At 35.2% G+C, this 12,918-nt stretch overlaps 1 protein-coding gene across 3 annotated transcripts in view; it reads right to left on the bottom strand.

Moving 5' to 3' along the window:
• The window catches only part of USP25 (ubiquitin specific peptidase 25), a 152,764-nt gene that overhangs the window by 26,643 nt on the left and 113,203 nt on the right, over nt 1-12,918 (bottom strand). For 2 of the 3 annotated variants that reach the window (XM_047098593.1, XM_047098592.1), the window contains one exon: nt 8,968-9,107. In XM_047098593.1, the coding sequence (XP_046954549.1) occupies nt 8,968-9,107 (140 nt within the window). Of the gene's footprint in view, nt 1-1,248; nt 1,345-3,314; nt 3,429-8,967; nt 9,108-12,918 lie in introns of all 3 variants that reach the window. The other variant, XM_047098594.1, reaches the window with a different exon arrangement.

Below are 12,918 nucleotides of genomic sequence, written 5' to 3'. Positions count from 1 at the left end.
AGCAAAACATACAGTGTTTTCATCTTTCAAAAAAATAAAACCAATAATACTGTAATCAAAACACCATAAAGATCTGATATTAGAGGGAAAAAAAGATGTGGTCACGGAATAATGCAACTGCTTGATGGACTCAATGTCTTGAAATGACAAGGACATCAAAAATTAAAGCTGAAGAAAACATAAGTGAATAAGAAACAAAAATAAATGAACAAATAATTTTTAAAACAACCAAATGAAGAAAGCAGTTTAATATCAAATGATAGTGAAATTTAGAAAAAAAAATATTAGAATACTGACTAATAGGATTATGATAGGGAGAACAGGATAAAATAGGCAGAGGGGGATGGTTAGAACCTGGGGAAAACACCTATTTTGGAACAATGCTGGGAGCTTCTGACCACAGCGAACCCTCTCCGGCTTATGTAAGGTTCCTCTTAAGAATGTAACAGATACCACCTACTCCCCCTCAGGTTTCCCTCAGGAATTTGACACTCAAAATACCGAACTAAAAAAAGTAAACCATTCAACTTATGTTCTACGAGAGACAGTAGGCCCACAGTCTGACGCCTCACACAATGGAGTCGAGCCAATCAGGAATGGACAACCCAGCACCTAGAGTTATCAAGCCAGTAAGGGTACAGCCTGAGAAGGAACAGAACGACCAAAACCTTAAAAAACAAAGACCCTTGCCTACATACAGTCCTGGGTATTGACCTTCAAATGCCTCCTCTCTGTAAAGAGAGATTTCCTACTATTGTTACTTCGTTACACTCTAATAAACTTTGCCTGCTGCTCATTTCATTTTTCATCTCTTCATTCTTTGAAGCCGGGAGACAACAAAACCCAGGTAATGAGGTAAATAACCCTGCTAAGAGTATTACAAATGAGAAGAAAATAAACAATACCGGAAGCAGTTACTCAGTTCCTATTTTTGCTTAATTCCTTTTATTCCCTTAGAATAAAAACACAATTGAAATTTCTGCTAATAAACCAGAGGTGCACTATTAGGGTAACCCAAGTAAAATGCCTTTTTTGTTGTTGTTAAATTATCTGGGTTACCAAAAACAAACAAACAGAAAGAATCAGTCCTAGATTCATGTATAAAAGAAACCCTCAGATCATCAGGTAGCCATGGCTAAGGCAGGAAAAGAGAAACTATATAGGAAATCAAATTTAATTCAAGAAAATAAAATAGTTTAAGAATTAAAAAAATAAATAAATAAAATTAAATGAAAATGTTAATTGTACCTTAAAGAACCCTGCTTCAGGGCCACACCTGTCATATACATTCCTGGATTTACCTATCGCCATGATAATACCTTGCATGTTCGGTGTCATCATGATCTGCCACAAGGAATTTAAAGTAAGAGTTTTTGAATGGTTAACATAAAAGTAAAAAATAAAAACAAATTTCTTTACATGCAAGTTAAAAGTCCTTTTTTTTTTACTATTTATAAATCAACCACTGCATATTTTATAGCAAATATGATCCAGTATGCACGTTAAGTATCTTTCAAAAGCATCCATACAGGGCCACAGCTAGCTCCATAGGGTGCCTTTGTGCAAACTGCACAGAGGCACCCTCTCTGAACTGAAGAATTTTAAAAAGGCACCTCCTCTTGACAAATTTAAAAAATGTGCTGCTCTCTGAGAACCACTTAGAACAAGCAACAGTTTTTATTTTAAAAAGTGCCTCTTCTTTAAGGTTTGAGGAGCTCAGCATGAGCTCAATTTCACTTCCACTTCTGCCTTTGGGCTGGGCACCCCTGCATAATTCTACAACCTAAATGTCTATAAGCTGCAGCCCTGTATCCACATGACTTTAAGTTCCAAGGTACATGCACTGTTAAACTGTCACTCCAATCAATTACAGAAACAAAACACAATGCATCTCTGCCAACAGCATAAGCATTTGCACAAAATATAGTGTTAAATGATTAATCACAATTCTACTTTTTTAAAATACCAGAAGGCTCACCCTAAAATAAGCACTCAGGTGCTTGATCAATAAATTAACATTTGTATTAAAAAATTCCAGTTTCCATAACTTTCAAGCACCAACATGGTAATAAAATGGCTAACTGGAACAGTGTACTGCTATAAACTGGTAAATACTTAAGTGTTTCTTTGTTTTTATAATTGTTTATCATTCTTAGCTGTTTACATTTTAAAATACCTGCAAAATGAAACAACTCAAGGAACTAGGAAGCTATTGTATTAGCGCAATCAAGAGATTGCATCCGTAACCTTTGATTCATATAATGGTGTGATTATACACTCAGAGTCACAATATATCTAACATCTGCTTCAGAAAATCCTTCTGACCAGTTCCTATCTCACAAACCAGCTTCTCATTTTCCTCATGGCCCATGGTCTCTTACACTGGCACAGAAATATTAATGTCTTTGTGACACCTCTGATTTTGGTGATTAATTCCTATTTAACAGATTAATTGTAACTTTGGAGTAAGCTGAAAAAGTTACTTGGAAAAAACTATTTAATATATATTAAATTCTCATCCATGCCAGTAAAAACTAATAAATGATAGAATTCAAGGTCTTCCCTGTGTTACTATTCAGAAACAGCTTCACCGGCCCTTTTCTCAAATATAAAAAAAAAGATCGAATGTAAGAGGTTTAAGAAAAAAGTGAAAAGCTGGGGGGATCTGATAGGATAAGGACAACAGCACATTTTCATCTGGAGTCTCAAGAACCATATTACAGAAAGCAAAACTGCCTCTTTATAATTTGGGAAACTAAGTAGATGAGAAAGAACTAAGAGTGAAGAGATAAAATGGAGTTGCCACAGTGTATAAAGCACTGGTAGGCATTGAGAAATGATGAATCACTCACTTCACATTCATATGGAGGTTGCAGAAACAAAAAGATCCACTATCTATTTTCAATCATGCTGTAGGATCTTTTGGCAGGAAATGGTGGGTTAAGTATTATAATACATAATTCAAGTGAAATAGGAAAAACTTATTTTTTAAATATTCAAATTTTTGCTATTCAATGAAACAAACCTTATTGATAGCCATCAATCTGAGAATAAACTGATCATATGTCTACATAAAGAATTAACTCTGGAAACATAAAATTATCCTTTTGACAAATTCCGTAAGCTTTCTACTTAAACTTTCATTTGAAATTCAAAGTTGTTAGCAGTTGGTAAGGTAATTTCAGATCACGGGTGGGTAAGCTGTATGTTATGCAGCAATAGACATAAAGGTGAAGGTGCATTCATGCCCCAAGTATGTGTATTAAATAGCCAAACATAAGTAAGAACAGTGCAGACATCTATAACAAAGGTACCTCGTCATCATAACCCCCCTCCTTTGACTCAATCATGAATTTCCCTACATGAGGAATCGCCACCTCTACAATTTGCTGGTTAGAAGGTGGTTGGCTTGTGGTATTTTCAGGTTTCTGCAGAAAAAAATTATTAGTATGAACATTAGAAAAGAGAACAATGGAAGAAACAAGTGTTAAAGGGCAGAGATTCACGAATCTTTTAAAAACACCTGCATTTGCTTAGTATGAAATGACCACCTAACACTAACATTAAAAGTGAATGCGTTAATCAAGTAATAATACAAGATCTATAGCTTTCCTTTTACATCTCAACCACTAAATTTTCTTTTTTTTCCCACAAAGCATTTCTACAAGGATACCAAATCCTTAAAAATAATAAATACTAGAGTTGTAGTTCCTACTGTTATCTGTAAGTTATAGCTGAAGCTTTTTTTTTTTTAAATTCTAATTAATTCCATAAATCCTTTACTGATAACTTCATCAAAATAAGACATGACTTCCTCTGAACCCAGAGAATTTATAGGCTTTCTTTCTTACAGCTCTACCTTTCTAATAAGTAATTGTATATCCAATTAATATCCATACTCTACTGGGTTTAACTCACTCTGTAAAGTCTATGAGAGTCTTGTACGATGTATTTATAGAGAAGAGTCTAATGAATTCCTCCTTCTGAAAAAGCTGCTGACATCACTCCTTAACAACTCAATCAAATTTCTTTCTTTTTTTATTGTTTTACTTGGTAACAAATTCTATGAATTTCCCTAATCCACACTAATGGAGTAGAAGGCAGAGTGAAATCCAGAAAAGTCTACTCAAGGATCCTAATATGTTCATTCAAAATACTATGTGGGGGCACCTGGGAGGCTCAGTGGGTTAGGTGTCCAACTCTCGATTTCAGCTCAGGTCATGATCTTGGAGGGAGGTCAGGTTTCCAGCTGAGTGTGGAGACTGCTCAAAATTCTCTCTTCCTCTCCCTCTGCCTCTCCTCCTCTCAAACAAAACAAAAATCCCCCCCCACCCAAAAAAACCCAAAATACTGTCCAGATTTCACAAGGAACTTTCTATTACTGAATAAATTTATAATTAGCATATTTTCACTATTTATCATAAAGAAATTTCACAAGTACTTAAGTGCTTGAAAGTAGCTTGCTTAAGTAATTTCAATTTGCAGCTTTAGTTTTCTGAAGCAAAGGTAAACTTTAGTTTTGACATAAAATAAACAGAAAATTTCAATGAAAGCAATTAAGGGGGTTGTATTTCCTTTTGAAGGGGTTTTATTTCAATTTGGAATATAAGTAAATTTTATTTTATTTTTATTTTTTTACACTTACTTATTTTTGAGAGACAGAAAGAGACAGAGTGCAAGCAGGGAAGGGGCAGAGAGAGATAATGTGACACAGAGTCCAAAGCAGGCTCCGGGCTCTCAGCTGTCAGCACACAGCCCGACGCGGGGCTCGAACTCACAAACTGTGAGATCATGACGTGAGCTGAAGTCGGACACTTAACCGACTGAACCACCCAGGTGCCCCTAAGTAAATTTTAGAGATGAGAACATTTACTGACATGACCTCCTCTGAACCCAGAGAATTTATAGGTTTTCTTTCTTACGGCTCTACCTTTCTAATAAGTAAGTGTATATCCAATTAATATCCATACTCTACTGGGTTTAACTCACTCTGTAAAGTCTATGAGAGACTTGTACGATATATTTATATAGAAGAGTCTAATGAATTCTAAGAGTCTAAGAGTCTAAGTACATATGCAAAAAGAGTTTAAACAATAAAACAAAAACTAATGGCCAAGACTGATATTGTTCCTTTTAAAAGAAATGCTATTTTTAAACATAACACATCTAGAAAAGGTTTCCTTATTTTGAGTCCTCAACTTTTCAAGAGGAAATAACCAACCTGCATAGTTGTGATCACGAGAGATAATATTCAGCTAATGCAATACCTGATACACATTAGTGGTTCTATAATGACAAGTATTACCAATATTATATTATATTACTTTAAAGTGCTTATATTTGAATAGAATAACCCAATATTACTATCATACATACCTAGAGAGATATGCTTATTAGCCCATGACATTTAATTAAGGATTTTTAATCCGTTTAGCATATGAAAGAAGAATAATTGTGCTAGGTCTCTCTTCCTAAGAGTGAAATTTAAGCAGGTAAATTAGGCGATCTGTCTAGACACTGGTATAAAATTTCTCACAATCAAACTAATCTAAAACAATACTATTTTAAGAAGAAAGAATATAAAGGTAAGGCAAGTAGCAACTAGGAATATTACTTAGAATACTACTCCTTATAAAAAAACATATTGCCTTTGGAAAAAAAAAACAAAAAACAGTTGCACTTAGGAAAAGATGTTTTATAAACCTTTTCAGTTACCACACAAGAGTTTCAACAGCATCATACTGATAAATAATATGGGTGCAAGTTGAAAAAGGGAAAAAAACTTTGGGTGAATATAATAATTCTTTTGTATTATTCATCAAGTCTAGGTATCCTAAAGCACCATAAAATTTTCCATATAAAGAATATGAGGGTTCATTAAAGTAAAGTACATGTGTATTTATATTTTTCTACTATTGTCAGACCCTATAAAACACCTTAACAAAGGCTAAACTTGAAAGGAGTTAATAAGTTCTTCAGTTAATAGAAGTTCCAAAAATAATTAAAATACAAAGACTTTTATTAATTGCCTGAAATCCATTAAGTGGATTTTTTAAAGAAGTGGTTTCTCATGAAAGGGCTTTTAGGAAGCTATATAACTACAATTTCCTTGATCCCCTTAATATGCTCCTATCTTTTAACCTAGTAATTCAACAATGGGGAATGTATTCTAAAGAAATAAACTGAAATACAGAATAAGTTTCATTTGTAACAGCCTATTTGTAATAATGCAAAAGTAGAAACAAATATACAATGGGGGAATGGGTGTGTAAATAAGAATTTAATCACTCAATGGAATAACACCTAACCATTAAATGTTTTTACAAAATTTTTAACATGGGGAAATGGTTATGTTACAGTGTTAAATATTAAAAGAAGACAAGGCAAGATACATACAAAATTTTACATGCAGTAGTACCTCAGTAAAAAAAAAAAAAAAAAAAAAATCCCAAACCTGTACATAAAAATAAGAACGAAAAAGAGCATACCAAAATATTAACAGTGATTATAGCTTTGAAAAGTGGGACTACAAAGATTGCTTTCTTAAAGTATACTTTTCTGTATTTTTCAAATTTCCTAAAATATTCCACTTAAAATTAAAGGCATTCTTATAAAAAGTAAGCAGTGTGAACACTTAGGAAACATCTCTCTATGGTTTCTAGGACTATGCTTTCCAGAGAATTCTTCAACTAAGATTGGAACTTAATATATTGTATATTTGTGAAATGGTTAGTATTTAAGCAACAAAAAGAAACTAACAGCTGCTTAGTACTTACACTACATGCTAGGCACCCTCAAAAAATAATCCTAACTAATCCCACAATCATGTCCATTTTATGTAAAAGCAAACAGGTTTAGAAAAATTAAGCACCTTATTTAAGTTTGCCTAGTTAGTGAGAATGAAAACCAATATTAAAAAACCCAGGACTATCTAATCCTAAAGTCTAAACACTCTTTTCATCTATACAATTTAGTTTCTAACATATGTATACCTTTAAATGAGAAAAACCAGGAGGTGGTTACTATGATCCTAAGCAACTAATCATGAGACCAAGAACAAAATCCTTCAGATAGCCATGATTAACATATTCCTAAACATGTTGCAGGATTTATACAAACAACTGGGGCCAACTGTTGGTACTACTCCAGAAGATAAGCCAAATGGAAAAATATTTACCCTAGCTCTCTATCATACTCTCTCAGTGCTATCCTCCTCTCTCAAGTAGAACGAAGCAGTAGGCTGTAGGCTTGTAAGATGATATCTGTATTAGTAACTTAATTTAACAAAGTAACAAAATTTAAGTGCTGGTTTCTGCAAATTTATGTTACACATGATTAGCCAAACTAAAAAAAAAATCACGTTTCCATATTAAGCTAAATACTACTTTTGGCTTTTTGATTACAGTTAAAAGGAGGATACTTATTAACTATAATGTAGGCTTTAACAAATAAAATTCCTAATTAGCAAAGGGCCAAGCAAATTACATTTTTATATCAGGCAAAAATATTTCTCCCTTGTATCTACTTCTCTGCCCTTTTTACCTCCCTACGTTTTCCTCTTCTACCAGGACCCAAGAAGTGAGACATCCCAGATCCATTACAAGAAGCATTTTCCAGGAATGCTATAGAGTTAGCAGGGGTTCATCAAAGTTCATTTAGAATCTCCAGGGCATTTGCAAAATTTAGAATAATAGTATTAAAAAAAAATCTATGTTAATACATTTTTATAGCAAAATAATATATAGTAAAGAATTTTCAAACAGGGAATGAAATAAAAAAGTAATTTGATTATTTCATTTATCGAAACATAATTAACATACCTTATTAATTGAACATTTTGGTTAATCAAGGTCCTATCATATTAAAGACCTCATTGTAATTAGCAGGTTATTGCTGAGATTAAGTTCACTAAATAGAAAATTGTGTGTTGAAAAATTATATGCCCTGTTCCCGTTACTTCTCTTGGAGGCTAATCTACAAATACTAAAATTAGCTATCATGAAACCTGCATTACAGCTGCTTCGCTCACTTATTAAAAAAATAAGTAACTACAACAACCGAACGTTTTTGTAGTAGAAAATTCTTGAAATAACATCTCTCAGAATGTCATATTTACTGAAAACACAGTGTAATACCAGTGTACTCAATTTATTGCTATAAAAAGACATACTTGAGAGCCACAATACAGGAGGGTTATAATGACAATTTTGTATAGGACACTACTGAAATATGCATAAGCCACATTGCAATATCACATTTATCCTGCTAATAATACTCTAACCTAGAATATCTAGTACTTTACTATTAAACATATTCCATGAAACAATGAAAATTATTACCTTACATTCCCAACTATTTCAATGTATGAAGACCAAAGATGGAGGGAGGGGTGAGGGAAAAAAAGAAATAATGCTAAATTGTATACTTTTCTTTTTAAGTTCCAAATCAAATGATCAACAGTCTATAATTATGATTTTTTGTAATTCTCTAAAAGGAAGACAGAAATTTAGTTAAAAAAAAAAGCTATTTAGATAATTACAGCTTTAGGGGGGCTTGGTGGCTCAGTCAGTTAAGCATCCAACTCTTGGATTACAGATCAGGTCATGACCTCACAGTTCTTGAGGCTCTGGAGAGCCACGTTGGGCTCTGTGCTGACAGTGTGGGGCTGTGGGGCCTGCTTGGGATTCTCTCTTTTTCTTCTCTCTCTCTCTCTCTCTGTACCTCCCCGCTTTCCCTCTCCCTCAAAATAAACAAATAAGCTTAAAAAAATCTTTAATAAAAAAAAATTACAGGTGAGGAAAATACAGCCTAGGGGGTTAGGTACCACCCACAGCCCCTGATCCCTTTAAGGGCAGAGTTGCCCTCTGGCCTCCTTTCTCCTGACTCCCATGCAGGAAGCTCTCCATTACACTGCAGGAAATGTCATGAAGATGGCCATGTTCAGAGAGCTAAAAGAAAAGTTCTTACCGACTGCAAAACTGTTTCAGGACTTTTATCTTCATGCTCATGTGATGCCTTGGTAATTATTCGAATAGTTTCTTCTTTCAAGTGCTTTGAGAAATCACTTCTTGATGGCTGCTCTAGATATTCTGCTTCTCCTGCTTGTGCTTCATAAGAAAAGAATCAGTTGTATATCTAATACAAGTCACAGAGAGCCTGTACTAAGATGAATCTGTTATTTATTTCTAATTCAAAGTTATACAGTAATTAATTTTACTTTTATTTAATGTATCACTAAACATATAGCACCTACCCCAGAATTTATAACCCCTCCAAATTCAGGTTGAAGAGTAGTCAATGACTAGAGAAAATACTCATTGTATCATAGTCTATGGTTAGAAATTCATAGCAATCTCATTTTGGAAAATCAGTAACATTCTACCAAAAAGAAAAAAAAAAGCGGGGGGTGGGGGGGATTTAGTTTATATAACAATCCTGGTCTGAATTTCCATAGGAAACACAGCTGTTTCTCTGGCCACAGAATCCTTTTTCACACCTGACAAAACCCTAACCTTGAATGAACCCTACCTGCTATCTTTTCTGAACCTGTCCTGGTAACTGAGTGTTGTCATAGGAAAAACCATTACAACCTAGCAAACTGAAATTAATATAAAATCAAGACTTCAAGGGGTGCCTGGGTGGCTCAGTCGGTTAAGCGTCTGACTTTGTCTCAGGTCGTGATCTCACAATTTGTGGGTTCGGGCCCCACGTTGGGCTCTGTGCTGACAGCTGTCTCCATCTCTGCCCTTCCCCAGCTCATGCTCTATCTCTCAAAAATGAATAAATATTAAAAAAAAAAAAGACTTTAAATGTTATCCCTGTGAAGAACTCTCAAAGTTTTATCTATCATCCAGGTTCTGAGCCCCAAATCCACCAATGCAGCAATGTACTCTGAATATCCACAAAGTGCTTCATGTAAGTGGGTCTCTGCCTCTCTCTCCAACAGAACTTTGTGACTTTTGCTCTCTGTTCAAAAAGGGAGTTTAATACACCAAAGAGGTTTTCCTTTCAACCTTCAGATCTTTCCACATTTTCTTCCCTCTGCCTGTACATTCACCCACTCTCCACTCTCACTCCTGCATCTAAGAACGTCTATGTGTCTTTTTGTTTAAATACCACTTCAAGTATTCCTGATTACACCACTTCTAGAGCTAAGTGTCTCAGCTTTGGCACCTATTACATTGTGGTTCACTGTGATTCTTTGGTGCGAAGGGTTGTCCTGTGCACTGTGGCATCTAGATGCATCTAGATGGCATGTAGATCTACTGTGCACCATGACATCTACCCACTAGATGCAAGTGGCACGGTCCTTCCAGGTGTGACAACCAGAAATGTCTTCAGTTTGTCAAGTGTCCCCTGGGGGGCAAAGTCACTCTCAAATGAGAACCACTGTTCTCAAGTAACTTATTCTTTCTTTCAGTAGCACTTTACCCCAATTATGACTTAATTACTACTGTTCTCATTTCAAGCCCATATACCCTGCTAGACCCTGAGAATCTCAAGAGGAGAGATACTGTCTCATTTTTGTATTGCTATTTCTTCAAAACCTAGCATAAAAAGCATACAATACCTTAATGGAACAAATGAATTAATAAGTAATGGATACAAGGAGTATCCTTCTCTACAAAGATGCAAGGAGTATACAAGAAAGTACACTAAAATGTTCTACAATGTTACTCGGATTGGTTAAGTGAGCCCTTCCTCAACCAACTGGTGGGACACAATAGGGCTACTGTCATCCTTTCCAATATTTGATTAAAAAAAAAAACTCTCAAAATGAAATATTATTCAAAAAGAAATGCTATAATTTCAACATATATGCATGGTACTCCATCCATCCAATACATTTTAATTAAGCATTTAACTATGTGCCAGGCACTAGGCTAGACAGTGAGACTCAAAGTGTGAACAAAGCAGCCAGTCTGTCCTCTCATGAAGTTTAGAGTCAGCTCTGGAGAAAGTCATTAATCAAAAGAATCACTCATATGAACTGTGACAATATTACAATACATTCTAGGAATAAAATGGGGGAGTGATAACTTAGATTATGGAATATGAAATAAACTTTTCAGCTTAAGGATAATGGGTTGATCATCCCATTCCTTGATGGAAGGATGATCTGAAAGAAGGTCAGTGTGGCTGGGCTACAGTATAATAGGAGATATATGGCAGAGAGGACAAAGGCAAAAATCGTAAGGGCCTTCAAGTCCAATAAAAGTTTTAAGGATAAAAGGAAGTGAATAAATGTTTTAAATATAATGGCAATGCGGCAAGTTTAAAAAAAATAATCCTGGCTACAATGTGAAGAGTGGATAAGAGAGGGAAGTAAAACTAGAAAGTAAAACTAGAAAGTAAAACCAGAAGTACTAGAAGGTACCAGAGCAATAAGAGCAAGAGATGACGGTGTTTCTGGACAACAGACAGAGAGAACTGGTAAACTGAAGATGCATTTTGGACATAAAGGTTGGAGGCGGAAGATGACTCTAAGTTCCTGGCAGAAGGAACCAGGCTGATATAGGTGAAATGACACTACGACAAGGAAAACTACAGGAAGGAATGCTTACAATGTGTGTGACAGAAGGGAAGTTTAAAGAAGTCAAATAAATATTTGACATTTCTGCATCTCCTGACCTTGCACTGCAATGTTCTTTCAGTGCCCTGTATGATGGATAAGGTAAAGAAAATCTTAGGGTATACCTCCAGCTGAGAGGAGGATGCAGTGAGGGCCAAGAAATCCACCTGCTCTGACACTGGTCTAAAGTGAAACATGGACAGTCTACACAAAATAAGTTGTTAAAAACAAAAGTACTTTTATGTGATCAACATAGTCAAATATATCTTAGGTCCCCAGGGTCAAGATTTCCTTCCATATAGGGATTTGAGTTCAAAAACCTTATGAATAATGATGAATGATCTTGCCTAAATATCACATAGTGCTATTTCTTCTAGAATTTATCCTCGTCTACGTATCTTCCAGGGAACTTACATTTGAGTGGCAATGTAGTAACAGTAGATGAACCTATAAGGATTTGACATCCAGGAGTTTGGAAACAAAAACCCAAACTTCATCCAGTATGTTTGATCCTCTGCCATTTTACAGTATTGTGCCAGATATCAGCAATGAAAAAGAAAGTTGACCTAAAATTCACTCGCTTTAAGGAACTCTCAATAAAATCAGATTAATATATACCCCATTACAATACAAAGTATTAAATGCAATAACAGAGTTATGCACGAGGTTCTATAGAAACACTGTGGGCCCAATACACACACTTGGGATGATGCTGCATGTTAAGAAAGATTGCCTAGAAGAAATGCCAAATGAGCTGAATCTTGAAGGATTTGTAGAGCAGATTATCCTGGGAGATGAGAAAGAAGATTCCAGGCTGAAGGACTAGCATATGCAAAGCCACCGTAAGAACAGATAAAAGATTAATAAAATCCTTGCTATTAATGAGACTTTACATTGGTAAACAAATCAAAATATAGACACAACTTAAATGTGGTAGTGAGAGTAGTTGGGATTAAGAGGAAGAAAGATAGGGGCGCCTGGGTGGCGCAGTCGGTTAAGCGTCCGACTTCAGCCAGGTAACGATCTCGCACTCCGTGAGTTCGAGCCCCGCGTCAGGCTCTGGGCTGATGGCTCAGAGCCTGTTTCTGATTCTGTGTCTCCCTCTCTCTCTGCCCCTCCCCGGTTCATGCTCTGTCTCTCTCTGTCCCAAAAATAAAATAAACGTTGAAAAAAAAATTTAAAAAAAAAAAAAAAGAGGAAGAAAGATAATTATTGCTACAGGTATAACATTAGGGGGATTCATAGACTTTGGGATATGAGGAAAGCCTTGAAGAATGGGCAAAATTTCAAGAATAGTGACTCTCAGACGATATTTTTTAAATGAAGGATACTTCATAAGAAATGCC

The sequence above is a fragment of the Lynx rufus genome, unplaced genomic scaffold (assembly GCF_022079265.1).
Source record: "Lynx rufus isolate CCGP_SWC_20201006 ecotype Redwood Valley unplaced genomic scaffold, mLynRuf1.p SCAF_5, whole genome shotgun sequence".
In the NCBI taxonomy this organism is placed as follows: Eukaryota; Metazoa; Chordata; class Mammalia; order Carnivora; family Felidae; genus Lynx; species Lynx rufus.
Note: the sequence above shows the minus strand (reverse complement) of the source record. Positions and strands in the feature narration are given on the sequence as shown.